At 48.9% G+C, this 19,698-nt stretch overlaps 1 protein-coding gene across 2 annotated transcripts in view; it reads left to right on the top strand.

Annotated features, from left to right (window-relative positions):
* The window catches only part of RGS22 (regulator of G protein signaling 22), a 1,652,097-nt gene that overhangs the window by 1,458,500 nt on the left and 173,899 nt on the right, over window positions 1-19,698 (top strand). For both annotated transcript variants that reach the window (XM_078686958.1, XM_078686959.1), the window contains exon 21: window positions 16,739-16,900. In XM_078686958.1, the coding sequence (XP_078543084.1) occupies window positions 16,739-16,900 (162 nt within the window). The remainder of the gene's footprint in view (window positions 1-16,738; window positions 16,901-19,698) is intronic.

Genomic DNA, 19,698 nt, shown 5'->3' on the forward strand with positions numbered 1-19,698 from the left:
ATTTTGAAGCGGTCTGCAGTGTGCATGGAAGTCACAAGTCAACGACGGAAGTAAAGTTATCAGAATAATGCTGATGAGTCTGAAATTTAAGTTTGATGTGTTTTTCAGACTTCTACAGTCAGAACACAGTATATTTGTGAAGGTTTTCATTTAGAAAGCTTCACACTGGCATCCACCTAATTTATTTGATGGTGCACTTTTGAACTGTTACCAGTGGACCGATGTAGTATTGTTGCGTAAAAAGTCCGGTGGGACTCAGTACTTGGTTTTTGTTTTAATTAATATACTGCAGCCTGTTCCACTGCCTCACTAATCTTGTTTCTTTACTGTTGGAACTGGATAGAAAATCCCCGCTCTACCTTCAGTATGTGGCTGGCGTAATAAAAACTCTGCGGCTTTCTACCTCCATTAGTAGAAGATTGTTCCTTAAGAGGATGACGGAAAAGAGACAGAGAGAAAGACTGAGACAGAGGAGAAAGTTATCTCTTTTCTACTGTTCAGTCATTCTATGATCATTTTAGACAAAAAAGCACTTCACTTTCTGAATGAGGACATTAAATAACAGAATCAAACCATTTGCAATTTAAAGGTATATAGCTGTATGTTCAGAAACCTTGTAAACTGACTGAAAGGACTTCCGAAATACCCGAAATTGGTAAGACCAGTAGTGGATACAATGTGAATATGAAAGGCAAAATTACTTAGACTGAGAGGAGCTGAAGGCTGCATCTCATGAGTCAACACAATGCAAGAAGCAGGAAATTAGGAAACACACAGGACTACAGAAACAATTGATTCAGTCAAGAAGACTGTTGGGTTGGCTTTCTCCTCAACCCTATCTTATCTTTTAATACATTAATTGCTAAGAATTGTAATGTGTTTTAATTAAAAACTGCTATATTAGTCAGACAAGTGAAAGCAAGAACAAACATTAACTGCACTATTCTGATAGATACATCTGCCGTGTGGATTCCTCACCTTGTGAATATCCCCTTGCGCCAGCAACATTCGGAAATTCTTTTCGTAGCTTCGCGCCGACGTGGACTTGGACGTCATAGAGGCACGGACCACTCGCGACTCCGCTGATGTCACCGACGCCTATAATAGGCCCACGCCGGCGTGATGACATCAGTTCCCTTTATTCCGCGTCGTCCACGCTAACGGTTTTCTGGGATCGTACTGTAGCTTCCTAGTAACTTTGTTACTCTTGTTCTATTATTACTGTTTCTGTTTTCTTCGAGATGTCGTCGAAGAAGACTGGCTTTAAGGCTTGCGGAGAATGTGGCAAGACAATGTCTATTACTGACCCGCATGAGTGCTGCGTCTGGTGCCTGAGTTCCGACCATGACGTCGAGGATTGCCCTTGTTGTAAGAAGATGACCCCAAAGGCCCTGAGGGAAAGGGAGACGAAACTCTTCGTGGCAAAGCTGAAGAGTAAGAAGGTTAAAAAGACTTTGAAGTCTCGATCTCTGCGTTCGAGTTCAAGGTCGAGGTCTCGATCGAAGTCGCGCTCGGAGTCGTCTTCAGCTCATGTTTCAAGATCCTCAAGGAAAAAACATAGGAAGAGGAGCCATGAGTCACGTCATCACTCAGGGAAGGACTCTGGTTCGAGGCTGAAGTCGCAGGTCAAACTTCTTAATAAGGAAGTGGAGGTTTCGGAGTCGGAGGATCAGGACTCTGTTGGTGAAGCTTCGCATCCGAATTCGCCCGAGTCGCCGAAGCAGATGGCTATCCCTTCTCCAGATCCGTCCAATCCTTCTGGTCAGGAGGATGAAGGTGAGGTGCAGGAGGTTGGTGAGGCCGAAGGTTCCGGTGCCTGCGGGTTCGTCGACCCCGGTTCCGGGACTCGAGGAAGAGGTCGACGTCGTGTCGACTGCGCCTCCTCGGGAACAGCCCGGAGGACCGTATCCAGATTTTCCGGCTCCAGGTCAGGATCCATCCCATTTCCTGAACGCCATGTTTGGTGTTTATTCCAGGGCGATGTACCCGTCTGGTGCACCTGTTGGTCCCACGGGTCCTATGTCTTTTAACTTGGGTGTTCCCCAAGCTTATGCTCCTGCGCCCTTCATGCCTTTTATGCCGGCTCTACCACCGCATTGGCATTTTCCGACACCGCCTGTGTCGTCGCCGAAGTGTACGACGCCGACTCCGTCGACGCCGGTTCCATCGACGCCGGTGCCTACGACTCCGAAGCAGGATTCTGTTCGACCTCGTGTGAAACGACCTCATCCGACTTCGGGTTCGACGCCGGCCCCGTCGGAGTCGGTTACGGATCCTTCGACTTCTATCGTGAAGGAAAGGTCACGGAGCGAAGCCCAGAGACTTCTGGAGGAACAATATCGGTATGCAGACATGGAGGAAGGAGAGTTGCAGGAGTCTGAAGATCCTTTTGTGGACCTGGGAGAGGCCAGTGGGCTTGAACTGTCTCCTGAGTGGGATTTGGCTTCGATATCGAATGTGCCTTCAAAGGATGTGGTACCTTATCACACTGTTATCAAAAAGGCGGCAAATTTGTTGAACATTACTCTGCCCACTGCTGATTATAAGCCAAATCTTCTAACTGAAGTTCTTCATTCACCCTCCTCTTCTATTGAGCCAATGCTGCCCTTTAATGATGCGTTAGCTGAACCCATCTATGAGGTTTGGAAGAAGCCTTTGTCTACTCCTGCAGTTTCTAGGACAGTGGCGAGGAGGTACAGGGTTGCGCCTGGTGACCCTGATTTTTTGTCAACGCACCCTCTGCCTGAGAGTTTGGTTGTGCAGGCTGCCTGCTCGAAGAGGTCTGCTGGTGCTTTTCCGCAGGTTCCTGGGGATAAGGAGTCCAGAAAGCGGGATCAAGCTGCCAAGAAGGTCTTCTCCTCAGCCAGTATGGCGTTAAAGTCAACCAACTCAACTTGTCTGATGGGACGGTATGTCCATGCCTTGATGGATTCTGTTAAGCAGTTGGTTCCAAAAATCCCTGAGGAGGATAGAAAGGATTTTCAGGAGGTGATATCGGACACTCAGGCTGCTGCGAGGCAGGTGATTCAGAGTGGGATGGACACTGCTGATTCGGTGGCGAGGGTCATGGGCTCTTCCGTGGCCACTAGGAGAGCCGCATGGCTTAAAACATCGGAGTTCTCTACAGATGTTCAGTCTGTTTTGATGGACTTGCCTTTTGATGGCTCAGGATTGTTTGGCAAGAAGTCTGATGCGGCCTTGGAACGTTTTAAAGACAGTAGAGCCACTGCGAAATCTTTGGGCCTTCAGTCTAGGGATACTACTGGAAGGCGCTTCAGAGGATTTGGCAGATCTTCCTTCGTTCCTACAAACCATCTCAGCAGCAGCCACAGCAACAACAAAATACGCTGTACAAATCATACAGGGGCAGGCAAAGAGCCCGTCCTAGAGGCCGTCAAGCTTCCTCCTCCTCCTCTTCTTCCCCTTCCCAGCCCCCTGCCAACGCAGCAAAGCAGCCCTAGATCCGCCATTCCGGATCATGTGGTCCCAGTGGGGGGCCGGCTTACCCATTTTCTACAAGATTGGGAATTGATAATATCGGATCTTTGGGTTCTCAATCTTGTAGAGAATGGGTATGCTCTTCCTTTTCGGGAATTTCCCCCAAATTACCCTCCTTGCCAGGGTTATTGTTCGGAGGACCACCTGCTTCTCTTGCAGGAAGAAGTCCTGGCGCTGTTTCGAAAAAGGTGCGATAGAGGTGGTTCCAGAGCAGGAAAGGGGTCAGGGATGCTACTCCCGGTATTTCCTGATCCCCAAAAAGGATGGCAGGCTTCGGCCAATTCTGGATCTCAGGATCTTGAACCTTTACCTGAAACAGGAAAAGTTCAAGATGCTCACTCTTGCACAGGTTCTTCAAGCGCTGCTGGAAGAAGACTGGATGGTGTCGATCGACTTGCAGGATGCGTATTTTCATATTCCCGTCTTGAAGTCGCACAGAAAGTATCTACGTTTTACGGTTGGGTCACAACACTACCAGTTTGCAGTCCTGCCGTTTGGCCTTACTACTGCGCCTTGAGTCTTCACCAAGGTGATGGCAGTGGTGGCAGCTCATCTCAGGAGGTCGGGGATACCTGTATTCCCGTATCTGGACGACTGGCTGATCAAAGCGGAGTCGCCGGAGAAGGTGCTCCATCATCTGCAAGAGACAACTCAGTTGTTGCACAGGTTGGGTTTTTCGATAAATGTACCCAAGTCTCACCTGGTGCCCTCACAGCGCAACCTGTTCATATGTGCGGTACTGGACACTACTGTGTGTCGTGGATTCCCTCCTCCTCAAAGGATTCGCGACATACAGGAAATGATTCCTTTGTTTTACAATGGAGCGGTCGTTCCAGTCCTGAAGGTTATTCGCCTGCTCGGTCTGATGGCTTCTTGCATTCTGTTGGTCAACCATGCACGCTGGCACATGAGGGCACTCCAGTGGTGCCTCCGCAGGCAGTGGTATCAGCACAACGGAGATCTCAGGGAGTCAGTGAGGATCTCGAGAGAAGCTGCAGCGGATCTGTCTGGTGGAGTGTGGAAGGCAATCTGTCACAAGGAAAGCCTTTTCAACTTCCTCCATCGGTGGCCACGGTAATAACGGATGCATCCACTCTCGGGTGGGGTGCTCATCTGGGAGACCTGGAGGTCAAGGGTCTTTGGTCTCTAGAGGAAAGGTTGCTTCACATCAACCTTCTGGAATTGCGGGCGATTCGTTTGGCACTCAAGGCCTTCCTCCCTTCCCTTCGCGGTGTATCAGTGCAGGTCCTGACGGACAACACGACCGCGATGTGGTACATCAACAAGCAGGGAGGAGTGGGGTCGCAGTGTCTCTGCAGAGAGGCTCTGCGTCTCTGGTCCTGGGTTCAGGACCATCAGATTTGTCTGATGGCAAATCATCTGGCCGGAGTTCAGAACGTTCGTGCAGACAGTCTCAGTCGGCAGTTCTCTGCCGACCACGAGTGGAGGCTTCACCCGGAGGTTGTTCACGACATCTTTCAGATGTGGGGGACTCCTCGGGTGGACCTGTTCGCCACTCGCAAGAATGCTCACTGCCTGTCATTCTGCAGTCTCCAGTATACGATGCAAGGAGCCTTGGGGGACGCGTTTCAGTTGAGTTGGAACTCGCAACTCCTTTACGCGTTTCCTCCCATACCTTTGATTCCTCAGGTTCTGAGGAAGATTCGCCAAGACCGGGCCCAAGTTATATTGATTGCCCCGGATTGGCCAAGAAGGGTGTGGTACTCAGACCTTCTCCACCTCTCCTCTCACCCGCCGCTCCGTCTCCCTCACAGGGCAGATCTCCTCTCCCAGATGGAGGGGCAGGTTCTACACCCCCACCTCCAGACCTTACACCTTCATGCCTGGAGATTGAACAGGGCAACCTGAGTTCTTTTTCTCTCCCGCCTGATGTAGTGGATGTCATTTTGTCAGCCAGGCGTGACTCCACTAAGTCCATCTATTCTGATAGGTGGTCAAAATTTGTTACTTGGTGCGGGGAGAAGTCTATAGACCCTTTGAGGGCCCATTTATCTGATGTTCTCCAGTTTGCCCTTTCTCTGGCACAGCAGGGGCTTGCTGTTGCCACGGTGAAGGGCTATCTTTCAGCGATGTCTGCTTTTATCTGTTTGCCTGACCAGCCCTCACTTTTTAAATCTCCTGTAGTCTTAAGGTTTTTGAAGGGCCTCATAAATAAGTTCCCTCCTACTCTTTTTATTGTGCCTCAGTGGGACTTAAATCTTGTTTTGACCTTTCTGATGGGTGCTCCCTTTGAGCCTCTTCACAAATGTCCTATGAGGCTTTTGACTTTTTTTTTTTTAAACAGTTTTTATTGGCTTTTGTTTTAGCATTGCCGCAGTACATTTACACTTTGTCATCTTCGTCATGAAGCGCTTACATTAAAGTTCGAATGCTTCCCGGGTCAATAGTTTACAATCTTATTCATTAACATATAATCTGGCCAATGCAGTCTTACAATAGATGTTCATATTCTGTTATATAAACATTGTGCATCACATATTCGAGATTGAACCGTACAAGAAATATTGACATCATCCAGTTAATACGTACATTCCCTTCGGTTCCCTCCTTAGTCTTGAATACAACATCATCACACATACAGTGCATCTTTTACCTCTCCCTATGGGCTTGCTACAGGGTCCGACATTTCTTGTGGGGGTTCGCATATGTTACCGCGATACACATTCCATTTCTCCCATATCCGGGACCATTTTTTCGGGCACCCCCTATTCATATAAACGCCCTTTCCGCTACCATCGCCGCATCCATATCATTCCCCCATTGCGTTCGCGAAGGTGTAGTGTTAGACCCCCATTTCCTAGCGATATTCCGCTTTGCTAAAGTCATGCCTAGTGTGGCCCATGTTTGCAGCCCCCGGTTAAGGTCCGTAGGGGACCATATATTTAGTAGACAGCACCTGGGCTCTGGTGGTAGTTCTACTTCACTCGCTTCGGATATATCCGACATGACCGATATCCAGTATGTTTGTATGGCAGGACAGTCCCATATCGTGTGGTAGTATGTACCCCGCATTCCACAACCTCTCAGGCAGTCGGGCTGCGGTATGTGTCCCAGTTTATGCAAAAGATTGCGTGTATAGTATACCCTGTGTAACACCTTTAGTTGTATAAGTTTCAACTGGGATGGTATGGAGGCGTCTCTAGCCGAGGCCAGCGCATATAACCAGTCCTCCTCGTCTATATCCCCTAGTTCTACCTCCCACTTACTTCGGAGTACCACCATGGGATCTGGAAGATTATTGATGAGTTTACGGTATGTAAGCGAGATAGCCTTTTTTTCCAGGTGATCAGTAAGGAGTCTATCTTCCAGTGGGGAGGAGTCCGCTAGTGTGGTCCCTGGAGGGATAGCGCCCTGTAAGGCATGCCTGATTTGAGTATTGCGGTATAGTTCGGTGTCTGCCATTCCGTACTTGTCCTTCAGGGCCTCAAACGTGATAATTGCTCCCTGGTTCCACATGTCCCCTATCTTTTTTTTTTTTTTTTAAACCTTTATTGTACAGGGAAGGCTCACAAATACGGGCCTACAACCCAGCGGGCCGGCCACCACAGATAAGGAGCATAATCAACAATACAGAAACGCATACAGAATATCACAACAAATCATACAGGAAATAAGGGCTAAAAGCCATATAGCAACCAGCAGGGACAGGATACGAGAAGGTTGATTTTCTAATATATAGAAACGGGTACACCAGGATAATAAACAGGTAGGAAGTCTCGGAGGGCCGTGGTGGGCCGCGAACAGCCATGGTAAAAGATACAGGATAACTCAATAATGACAAATACCTATCGGTAAGGGCAGAATATGAGTCGCACCAGAAAAACAGTGGCAACTGCCGTTCAACGCCACCCACCACAATAAGAACATATCATATCAAACAGAGTCGAAAAAAGCTTATCAAATAAAGCCCTCCGTCACACAACCCAGGGAATAAGGAAAAAAAAACCCCACGAGAGGGGGGAGGAAGGGAGGAAAAAGAGGGAAAAGGGACAAAAAGCGAAAGGAAGAACGCCACCTCAAGCATGTGCCCCATGGCAAACGAGGCCGGAAACCACAAATCGGTATACAGAACCGGTAGTAACCAGAGCAAAATTAAATAGTGAGCCAAAGTCGCAGTAAGACCCAAAGGCCAGCGCATCAAGAACAACCACCCCGGAACTCCGCACATCAGCAGAAACGGCAGCCACCGGGTCCATAATTTCCAGGATAGAACCAGCCGCACCTAGCAGCGACGTAGCCGCACACGCCAGGGGGGGCTCAAACGGCCCAGCGAAACAAGCCTCCTCCAGGTTAACAGCGGGTGCGGCCACAGGAGTATCCCAGGCGCGCAGGGCGGCGAGGATGTCCTTAAGTGTAGGAACACCTTTACAGTATCCGGTTTCTGTGCCACATCGTGGACCACCGCCGCCCATCTCGGCCCGGCTGAGATATACAGGGTCGGCCGCCATCTTGGAAGCCCGGCGGGGTCGCAGCGATCCCCGACCCCCGACCGGGCCACAGCAAGGCAAACGGAATTCAGTCGACCACCAGCAGAGGCACGTCCAGAGCAGGAAGGGGGGCCACCAGAAGAAGGAGGATCGCCGGCCCCCCAATGCTGCCGGCCCCGTTCTCCGAGTCCGGGCGGAGGCACTCAAAATGGCCGGACCGGAGAACAAAGGGGGGGACAAGCCACAATTACGGTCAGTCCCGTCAACAGAAGGCAGCGCCTCCACCCAGGCCGCGGGACCGCCTGATCAAACCAGAAAGCCGCGACCGGCCTCTCTGCACAACCGCCTCGTCGGCCGAGTCCACAGCGCCATCAAGGGCCGGCCATAGCGTAGCACCCCGTCCGGGCGCCGCCAAGGAGATTCAGGCCAGTCCGCTCCGGAGGCCCCAAAGCGAGCGAAGGCACAGTTCCGGAACCACGACACCCTGAGACAATCGGAACAGACGGTAAGTGTCTATAAATCGCCGTAGATCCACAGCGTAGCAGAAATTGTCTTCCCGGGGCAGGATAAAGGCAGGATTTATGTTTCGAACAGGAAAGTTGACGGAGCCGAGCTAAAGCGCGGCCATCTCGGACGCGAGCTTGGCTCCTCCCCTCCCCTATCTTTGAAATGCCTATTAGGTCCCATTGTCTGAAGCCCTTAGTGTTGGCCAGGGTGCCAAGACGCCGTGTATCCCAGAGTGGGGTAGCAAGTGTAAAGATTCCCTCCCATCCTAAGGCCCTTTGAGCTGTATGCCAGATCCTGATCGTGTGTGCCGTTGGGCCAGTGAGTGCATACCATCGTTTGTTGGTGTAGAGAGCCTTCATTAGTCTGTCAGTGGGGAGTATAGCTCTGTCTAGGCTGTACGCTGGATCGTGCTGTGGAGCATGCAGCCACTGGTTAACGATCGTCAGTTGTGAGGCCCAATATTACAACTTGACACTCAGGAGTGCGATCCCTCCATCGTACCAGCTACGGATGAGTTTGGAATGTGCTATGCGTGCCGGTTTACCGTCCCATAGCAGAGAGGAGATTTCAGCATCTATCGCTTTGAAGTAAGTGAGCGGGATCGGGAACGGGGTATTTTGTAGTGCGTATAGGAATTTGGGGAGCGAAAGCCTTTTGAAGAGTGCTGCTCTTCCTAATAATGTCAGTGGGAGGGAGCGCCAGTGTTTTACATCCGATTTGAGCCTCTGTAGTGGTTTTAGTAGATTTTCTTCCATAAAAACGGAATGCTGCAGCGTGACGTAGATTCCGAGATATTGGAAACCCCTAGTCATAATCTGTAGTGTGCATGTAGGAGGTAATGTGGGTGTTTGTCCGTGGAGTACGTACAATAGTGATTTCGCCCAGTTAATTGTGTAGCCTGATATTTTTCTGTATTTCTCCAGTACGTCTAACAGGGTGGATAGGGACGTGGTCGGGGACATTATATAAATTAGGACGTCATCGGCGTAGAGGGAGATACAGTCTTCCCAACCCGGTTCCCATGTGATCCCCCGGATCTGCGGTTCCGTTCTTACTTTCACCGCCAGTGGTTCCAACACGAGTGCGAACAAGAGCGGGGACAGTGGGCACCCTTGTCTTGTACCGCGACCTAGCGTGAACGTACGCGAAATATGTCCATTCGCCACCACCTGCGCCAGTGGGGCTGTGTATAGTAGTTTAACCCAGCCACAAAACTTGGGACCAAATCCCATCTTCCGGAGCACCGCAAAAAGAAAGGGCCACTCCACCAGGTCAAATGCCATCGTTGCGTCTAAGGATAGAATGGCCGCCTCTTCACGCAGCATCGGAATACGGTGTAATACGCCATTAAGGCGTCGCAGGTTGAGGGATGTATTTCTCCCGGGCATGAACCCTGATTGGTCCAGGTGTACCAATGTTGTGATTGTAGGCGTAATGCTAAGAGCTTCGCCAGAATTTTGGCATCTGCGTTCATCAGTGAAATGGGTCGGTAGGAGGACGGTTGGTCAGTCGGTTTGCCGGGTTTATGTATGGCCACAATAGTAGCCAAGCGTTGTTCTTCTGTCAGCCTACCTCTCGTGAGACAGTCATTATACATGGGAAGCATGTGGGGAAGGAGATGTTTGGCCATTGTTTTATATAATTCTATCGGCATACCGTTGGGCCCCAGCGCTTTGCCTGTGTGGAGTGCTGTTAGTGCCTTCCCTAATTCATCTACCGTTAAGTCATCTTCAAGTGTTTGTGCGTCCTCCTGTGACAGAGTGGCAAGTGGTATGTCATTGAGGAAATGTGTGCTGGCGTCTTCCGTCACATCGCTGCGTGCAGTGTATATGCGTTCATAGTATGTGGCTAGTTCTTCAACTATCCTATGGGGAGAGGTAGTGAGTGTGTCATCGGCCAGTTTCAGTTGGGCTATCCACCTGTTTGCTCTTTCCTTTTTTTCCAGCGATGCGAGCATTTTCCCCGTTTTATCACCTAACTCATAAATTCTATGTAAGGTGTCAGTATGCCTTCCTTTGGCCATCTCCTCCGCATATGCTCTGTATGCGTGTGAAGTCAGGGCAAGTGTTTGTGCCGTGGCGTCTGTAGGATCTGAGGTATGGGCCGATTCCGCCAGAAGGACTGCGGATTCTAGTCGTTCTATGGCCTCTCTTTGTTCCTTTTTGTGCCTTGTAATAGTGGAAATGGCCTGTCCTCTGAGAACAGTTTTATACGCTTCCCATAGTATGGATGGTGAGTTTACCGACGATAGGTTTTCTTCAAAGTAGTGCGCGGTTGTAGTGTCTAGGGCTTTCGCAATTTTGGGGTTCTTCAGGTATCCTGGGTAAATCGGGTAGATTCTCTGTCGCCTAGTGGGGTTTGTGGTATAGGTGAGATGGATTGGAGAGTGATCTGATATCCTTCTTGGTAGGTGTTCTAGGGATGTCACCGTTTCCGGGGGTATGTCTAAGGTAAGGATGTAATCTATTCGGGAGAGACTGTTGTGTGCTCCCGAGTGGAATGTGTAGCTGCGTTCATTAGGGTGTTTAATCCGCCACATATCTACAAGCCCTATTGCGTCCTGGAATTCTTTGAAGAGGTGGCTCGATCTGTTCGGGTCTCGGGGAGGCTGGCGGTCTATGCCTGTGTTAAGCACCGCGTTAAAGTCACCCCCGATGATCAGGTGTCCCTCGGGGAGTTCAAGTAGCAGTTTCCCTAGATCCTGAAGTGTCCCTTGGTGTAGCGATGGGGGAATATAAACCGTCAGTACGTTGTATATCCTTCCCTCCCATTGACATGTAATCCCGGCAAAGCGCCCTTGGTCATCTGCCCACGTGTGTTTGATTATTTATGGTGCCTTCTTACTGACTAAGATTCCGACTCCCTGGGATCCGGAGGAAAACTCTGCATGAGTGACCATTTTGAACCCCCAGCGATTCATTGCTTGGCTGGCAGTCCTTGCGAGGTGTGTTTCTTGGAGGAGGACAAGCGTGGGGGCCTTTCGTTTTAGATATTGTAGGACCAATCCCCATTTAATTTTATGGCCCAGTCCGTTCACATTCCAGGAAATAATTGAGAGTGGTGGGGATGTCAATTTGTTCAATTGGGGATCTACGCCCGTTAAGTTGTCATCCCCCATCGTGTGCAGTACAAAGGGATGTCCGGAGTGGTGCGGAGTGTACCCGTGTCAGAGCCAGTAGCAGTCCGCTACCTGGGGAGGAGCCCCAAGCTTCGAACCTTCGGTCCGTTGGGTGGGTGAAGTGTGTGTAAGCAACGCTGAATGTATGATGTGAGCTGGCCTCAGCCGAGGCCGCACTTCTGAGTATACGAGGAAGAACCATGTTGGGTGCGGCATGTAGGTATGCTAGAGCTAGCCAAGCCATAAACCTAGAACAGAAACAGAACAAACATAATGTGTGTAACTCCCTTGCCCCCCTCCCTGCCTCCCTGCCCGGTGGATAAAGAACCTTCCACCCCCCAAACTGAGCAGAGTGCTTATAGTCCCAACTTAAGAGCATTGTTCGTGGGGGTGAGACGTCTGTAGTCTTCTTTGAGTCTCTCTCACCGCAAATATTATGCAATGTCTGGTAGATCAGGGTTTCTTACCTGCTCGACGCACATGTCTCGGGTCTGAGTCTTACCCTGTTTGCCAATGTCAGGAACTGCCAAATAGTCTTTCAGCCGCTGGCAGTCTCTTTGCCGTATCTGAGGATAAGGGTGCAGTACACAGCCGAGCCATCCGTGTCCAATTCACTAAAATGTCTGTCGTGTAGGCTGCAGCGTAGCACCTGCCTATTCAGTTCCATCAGTCATCTGAGGGCTCCTATCGCCGTTGTTTTGCCGTGGGTCGCGGTTCTTGGGTCCTCTAGCTGGTCTCCAGCCCTCCAGCCAATCCTGGGCGTCTCGTGGCGAGTCAAAAAACCATGTTTTACCTTCTGATTCCACGCGAAGCTTCGCCGGGAAGAGCATTGAATATTTGAGTTCACGGGCTCGCATTTCTTTCTTTATTTCTATGAAGCCCCTCCTCTGTTGGGCTACTGCCGCAGTGTAGTCCGGGTAGAAGTGTACGTCTGAGTTGTCGATTCTGATCGGCGGGCGTGTTCGAGTTGCTTGCAAAATGGCGTCTCGGTACCTGAAGTTGAAAATGCGCGCCAAAATGGGGCGAGGTGTAGCTCCTGGTTTAGCCTGTCCTCCGGGTACTCGGTGGGCCCTTTCCACTGAGAAATAATTGGATAGTCCCCTGGGTTTGAGCTGTTGTTGTATAAGATCCTCAACATAGAGGTCCAAGGCCGGTCCACCTTCAGATTCTGGTACGCCAATCAGGCGGACGTTATTGCGCCGGGAGCGCCCTTCCTGATCGTCAAGTTTGGCTCTCAATGTGGTGTTATCGTTTTCTAGTTGTAAGACCCTGCGTTGTAGGTCTGACATGTCCCCAACGAGCCCTGTGGTGGTCTTCTCCACTTCTCCGAGGCGATCCGACATTTTCGCCAAGTCAGCCCTTGTCAGTGATACGTCGGTAGATATGGTGCCCATGGAGGATTGCATCATCTTCAGGGTCGCCATCACGTCGTGGAGGGTGATCTTCTCGGTATCATTTGATGCCCCGTTGGGCTGGGGCGACGTACGCTGTGTGTCACCTCTTGGGGCGTCTGGCAGGTTTCTAGTGTAGGCAAATTTGTCCAGTTTCAGGGTCTGTTGGCCCCGTGTCCCCCTGCCACTCATTCTGCCACTTATAGGATGTGTCCCTTAGAGGGAAGTCAATATGTGCCCAAGGTTGGTACCGAGTTCGAAGGAGTAATGGGACTAGCGCCGTGGTTCTCGGGCGAGTAGGGCTGGTCTGGCGCTCTCCTTCGCCCGGTATGCGAGCAGTGGTAGTACCTGCGTGAGGCAGCTTGTTAGGTCGTCGTGGCAATCAGTTGTATGGCCGTGAACGCAGAGCAGGTCAGAGAATGCCGCTTTCAATGGTCAGGGCAGCTGCGGACAGTTCACTGGTAGGAGTCGTGTGATTTACGTGCCTCCGTATCCCCGGAAACTGGCAGGGTGTTGGCGGCTGGGTCTCGGCAGTGTTTCGTGCTCTGGTACTTCACTCTGAAGTCGCTCCGGCTATTTGAGGGGCCGGGTGCCGTGACCAGTCGCGGCTCGTGGCTTGTGAGCTTGCGGCTGTTGATGATCTTCCCCCTTAACTGGGCCGTTATTACGCTGGTCTTCTGCGGTGGGGGGGTCAGGGAGGGCCAGGTGGGGGTCCCGTCGATGGTATGCGGGCTGATGTAGCGCTACGGGAGCGCGGCGCATTCGTGTCCGGATATGCGTCCGTCCGCAGCGCAGGGTGTTCGCCCGGTCGTGCACGGCACTCACCACAGTCCCCGGCTTCAGGCGCCAAAGTAGGCCTCAGGGTGGACCTCGACGTATCTCCGCCGTTTTGCCACGCACCGGGACGTAAGTCGGCTCGTTGTGCACCGGAGGCTTAGGCAGGTGATGCGGAGTAGGAGTTGCGGTATCGCGGATAAGTGCCCGGATATTTCACGAGAGAGCTCTTCAGCTACAGAGCTCCGTTAGTTTGCGGCCATCTTGGCTGGTTGGTAGCCACGCCCCCGGCTTTTGACTTTTAAGACAGTTTTCCTCGTTGCGATAACCTCGGCAAGGAGGGTAAGTGAGCTTCAAGCTCTTAGTTACAAGCCCCCTTTCTTGATCATTCATGCTGATCGAATGGTTCTTAGGGCCAGGGCTGCTTTTCTGCCTAAGGTGGTGACTCCTTTCCACCTTGGTCAATCCATTACCCTTCCTACCTTTTATCCTCCCCCATACCCTTCCAAGGACGAGGAGAGATTACACCGTCTGGACCCCAAGAGGGCGGTGTCTTTTTACCTGGACAGAACTAAAGACTGTCGGTTGGATGACCAGCTCTTCATTGGCTTTGCTGGCTGCAAGAGAGGAAGAGCGGTCCATAAGAGGACTTTATCAAGATGGATCGTCCTCTGTATTAAGATCTGCTACTCTTTGGCGGGTAAGGAACCACCAGAGGGTATAAGGGCTCATTCTACTAGAGCTAAGTCTTCGACCTCAGCATTGGCTAGAGGTGTTCCTGTAGAGGATATTTGTAGAGCGGCGACTTGGTCGTCCCTCCACACATTCGCGAAGCATTACTGCTTGGATTCCGAAGTGAGGAGGGACGGTCACTTTGCACGCTCTGTCCTTCAGGATTTCCTGGTCTAGAAGAGTGGACACCCTCCTCCGGGAGTGGGGACTGCTGTGGGACTCTATTCACAAGGTGAGGAATCCACACGGCAGATGTATCTATCAGAAGAACAAGTTACTTACCTTCGGTAACGCTTTTTCTGGTAGATACAATATCTGCCTGTGGATTCCTCACTGACCCACCCACCTCCCCGTTGTCCACTCTTCTATGCCAGAGTTTCTATTATGTATTTGTTTTATTTTCAAGGGGTTGTTTATTTCAAATGTTTTGTTGCATTTGCTTCACACTGTGTGTGTTACCTTGATATTTGTACTGCGTATACTGGGTATATGTCTACTGTCATTGGTCCGTCCGTTTGCCTCGAATGCACAGAAAAAAGGGCGGAACTGATGTCATCACGCCGGCGTGGGCCTATTATAGGCGTCGGTGACGTCAGCGGAGTCGCAAGCGGTGCCGTACCTCTATGACGTCCAAGTCCACGTCGGCGCGAAGCTACGAAAAGAATTTCCGAATGTTGCTGGCGCAAGGGGATATTCACAAGGTGAGGAATCCACAGGGAGATATTGTATCTACCAGAAAAAGCGTTACCGAAGGTAAGTAACTTGTTCATTAGGCTTTCTATTCCTCTTAAATATCAAACACTTGACGTTTCTTCAAGTATATCTGTTAACATCATAACAGTACATATTGCATCCTAACCGTTTTTGCAGTTGCAAGTTTTGGACTAAATCCACGTGTTCACATTCCACTTATCTCACCTCCCACTAGGAGCCGTCTCATGATCTGAGATTGCAAGCCTCCAATGTGGTTCTAATTTCTTCTATGATACCACATACCTTCTTATATTTTTTTGGACATCCCCTTCTTGTGTTTTTAAGTATTGAAAATGTTGTTCTTCTTTTTCTTGATTTCTTTTCTAAAATTATTTTTGCTTATATTCTCATAAATAGAGAGGCGGTAGATCAAAGATGCCAATCTGAGAAAGAAAGACCGAAGTGAAAGCTCAGAGGCATAATGAATAGAGAGAGACAACTCAGGCCACAGAGGAGAGGGAGACCAAGGCAAGCAGTTGAAAAGACTAGGCATAGAAGAGAGGGAGACGAGAGGGGCAGACGTAGGGTAGCAGAGGGGGAGAGAAACAGATCCCAAAAAACAAAAAAACAAGGAAAAGACAGGAATTCACCTCAGAGAGAGATAATAAAGGTACAGATGTGAGATAACGAGTTGAGAGAGTATAAATGAGACACATTGAAAACAGAGTGAGAAAACATATGCGTAAACTTTGAAAAGTAGACCAGTTTCAAACACAGTGATACATGCATGCAGAAACGCACCCCTCCACCCCCAAAACGAATACACGTAAATATAAAAGTGAATACATTGATAGTTGTGTTAATTATTTTTGTTGTTGTTGCATGTATCGGATATCTGTCGGCCTTGGTTAAATAGAGAGCTGTACTAACACAAAGACAAATATTTTACCTGTGTATCTGTTATTTGCACTGGCTGATCTCTTCAGTGCATAACTTAGAAGTAACCCAAAACACATAAAGATAACACACTCATAACAATTCACAAAGTATCTGAAAGTCTGTGTCAGAAAGTCACATACCTACAGACCACTTCTCAGAAATGTGTACACATAGATTTATGGATTCAAACTACAAACACAGATTCACAATCCTACATGTTACCCTACTCAGAGATTATGTCCAAGGATTCAGAGATTTAGAGATCACTCATGGTAAAAATCCACAAATTCATATAAATATATACCACATTTATAAAGATCTCTAGATAAATACTTATTTTGCATCATTTCCCATCTAACATGTTTATGGATAACAGAAGCTGAAGAAAATCTTCATTATTTGAAAAACATGATACTGCAAAAACAACACTCTGGCATTTGTCTTCTTGCTCTCTACCACTTGAACACGTCCTTGGAGAAGGTGAACAGCGTATGTATTCTCCTGTGTCCTCTCTGTGCCTTTATGAACTCCTTCCAATGTTCCTTAATAGTTATGCTAAGTAGAGCTGAGCAGTCTGGTCACTGGACTACAAATTATTTGTTTCATAAATAATTATTTTATTAATCTGTTTTCCACAGCACTTGGACAGTAAGTGGATTTCTTCATCAAAAGAGATCATCGAGTTCCGGAAAGCCCTCCTTAATCCGGTCACAGTGAAGCAGTTCCAACACTTTGTCTCCTTGAAAAACGACTTTCTTGAGAATGACCTGCTCTTCTGGCTGGAGGTGCAAAAATATAAGGTATTGGATTGGACTTGTGTAGTTGACTTCACCCTGGGTGCCACATAAACACCCCAATCACTTGATTCCTGTTACTTGTTAGGTCATCCATTAAGTAGATACTCAAATTACAGAGTAATGGTCTCAGGTAGAGTTTAGTGGTTCGACTTTTTCTAATCATAACGTTTTGTTGAGATTAGAAGTAAAGAAGCAATGGCATCATGCTGGTGTGCAGGAACCAAACGTGAGTACCACATATCATGGGTATAGAAAATAAAAGGTCAAGTGGATGCTCTTTAAAAGTCGCTTTTAATATACATGCAACCCTAGCTAACATGTTTAGGCTTCCCGGTATACTATTTTTCCTTCTCTAATTATGTGACTCAATAGTGAATCAAAATGGCATGATTACTTACCCATCTTCTTTACTCTAAGTTCAAGTCTTCCTCAGCCCTTAATCTAAGAGTTTGAGACTCACCATGGAGACAGGCAACTCACTTGCTAAGGCACAAACTAAGGCGTTAAAGAAGGGCAGTAAGACAGAGGGGTGCCCTCCACTCAAAACCAACTTCAAAAAAACAAAGCCCCAATGTCAGTCACCCCATTCAATGCTTTCTATTGGTCACTTATGACAAAGTCTCTATGACAAAATCAATTCTAGGACACACACTCGCTTTGGTTCAACACAGAGTTGAGTCATCTATAGGGTTGTATATATAGAGCAACAGCATATGGTGCCAGTGGGCACTTGACATCACATTTTAAGGACTGTTATTAAAAAATATAGGAAGCCCCTCACATAAGCGACCACCACAAGCCTTTTGGCTGATGTTTAGCAACTGGCTCACTCCATCGTCATTGGCACTTCCTATAGTAGCAGGAGAAACCAAAATAGTGTGTATGTCTCTAACTACGCTGGGTGTATGTGATCGGCTGATCAAAATCTTAGCAATTACATCAATCTTCTGCTCCCAATTGTACAGGTCCTCAAAATATGAGAGTTGGTTCCTTCCTTTCGATTCAACAATTCATAAAAATAAGTCCATATGGCATGCCTCACATTCTTTACTATTATGCACAGATTGATTATTAAAAGCACTCTAACATGTTTAGGCCAAAATGTTAAGAACGGCCAACATGTTTCATTGCCATAATTGACTTACAGACAAATTCATCAGGGGCATGAGGACTCGTGTCACCCAACTGTGCACCGTACCACAATAATGAGAGGAGTATTTGTCAGGGTAGTGATACATATCAGTAGGCTTTAATGTTCTACAGTTTTTAGTTCAATATGCCTCACAGATTTTACCCACATGTGGCGATCTTCACCGCCTAGTTGGGGACACCACCCTGTAACTGAGCTTATTAATTTCTTCCTTTTTCATCTCCTTTCTCTTATTCATTTATATTGGACATACTTTTGTTTCCCTCAGGCACGCCATCAGTCCCCAAAGATCTGCAAAAGCCTCCAGTTGGAGTGCCACCAGCATTTTTCCCACCACCCATCACCACAGGAAGTGACATCACTAGATCTCCCATCATCCATCTACACAGGAAGTGACATCACTGAATTGCCCATCATCCATCTGGACAGGAAGTGACATTACTGTCTTTCCTGCCAAAACAGTCTTTAAAAGAAGAAGCCAAGTAAGAAGACTTAATTTCCCATCACCCCTCAGCACAGGACATGACATCAAGACACCCTGCACTCCCCCCCACCGCCCCCCGTCCTTCCAAGGACCTACTTAATGACAGCTGCATCGGAGACAAGACTATCTGCACCCGTCCGTACCCAGCTTTAGGAACCCAGCAACATCCTCCTTAGGAGGCGAGACCCCTGACACCGTTCCCCCAGTTGCTGTCAGGCCACACCTCACACCACGGTAGTAGCTTTCACCTGGACCCACTGCTGGTTCTCCAGCAGGCACCCATCCACACCCCTCACACAAATACTAACAATACCCTCAACACCCCACCCTAAACCACTCCACGGCAAACCCACGCATCAACACCCACTCACATGCATGCCTCTCAAAACACGATCACTCAGCATACACACAACTGAAATATGGGACCTGCTGAGTAGTGAAGCATCCGACATTCCATTACAGAGGCCTAGCTCAACCCCTCATTGGCTACCAACATCACCACAGCAATCCCAGCAGGCTACAGGATCGCTCGACAGGACCACATTGACCAGCCAGGAGGAGGACTCCCTATCTTCTACAAGGAATACAACAAATGCACAACATCCACAGAGAACACCACCCCATTCATGGAACGTCTGCACTTCAAGCTGCAAATCTCTGAAAACGTCACCCTGAACGCAACCAGTGCCTACCAGCACCCACACCAGGAGTCACCTTTACCAGCCTCATCACCAACTTCTTCTCTCCTCTCGCCATCAACTTCAGAGCCTACATTCTCCTCCATGACTTCAACTTTCACCTGGAAGTTCAAAACGACCCCTGCTCCACAACACTCGAAATCTTGAGCAATATCGGACTCACCCAGCTTGTCCCAGAAACAACACACACCTCTGGACACACACTGGATCGCACCTTCACTGCGAGCGACAGCATCAAATACAACTACACCACACTACTCACATGGACCGACAACTCCATCATCTACTTCCAAATCAACATACCTCAAGTCAACCCCCTTACCAGGTTTAGCATTCCAAGCTGCATCAGGGCAAAATCACTGAAACAGACTGTATACGCGGCTTCAACATAGATCAACCTAGCCCCCCAAACAACCTCAACGAGGACATCAACAACTTCAACAACTGGATCAAGAACCATGCGTACTCC

The sequence above is a fragment of the Lissotriton helveticus genome, chromosome 4_1 (genome assembly GCF_964261635.1).
Source record: "Lissotriton helveticus chromosome 4_1, aLisHel1.1, whole genome shotgun sequence".
NCBI classification, from domain to species: Eukaryota; Metazoa; Chordata; class Amphibia; order Caudata; family Salamandridae; genus Lissotriton; species Lissotriton helveticus.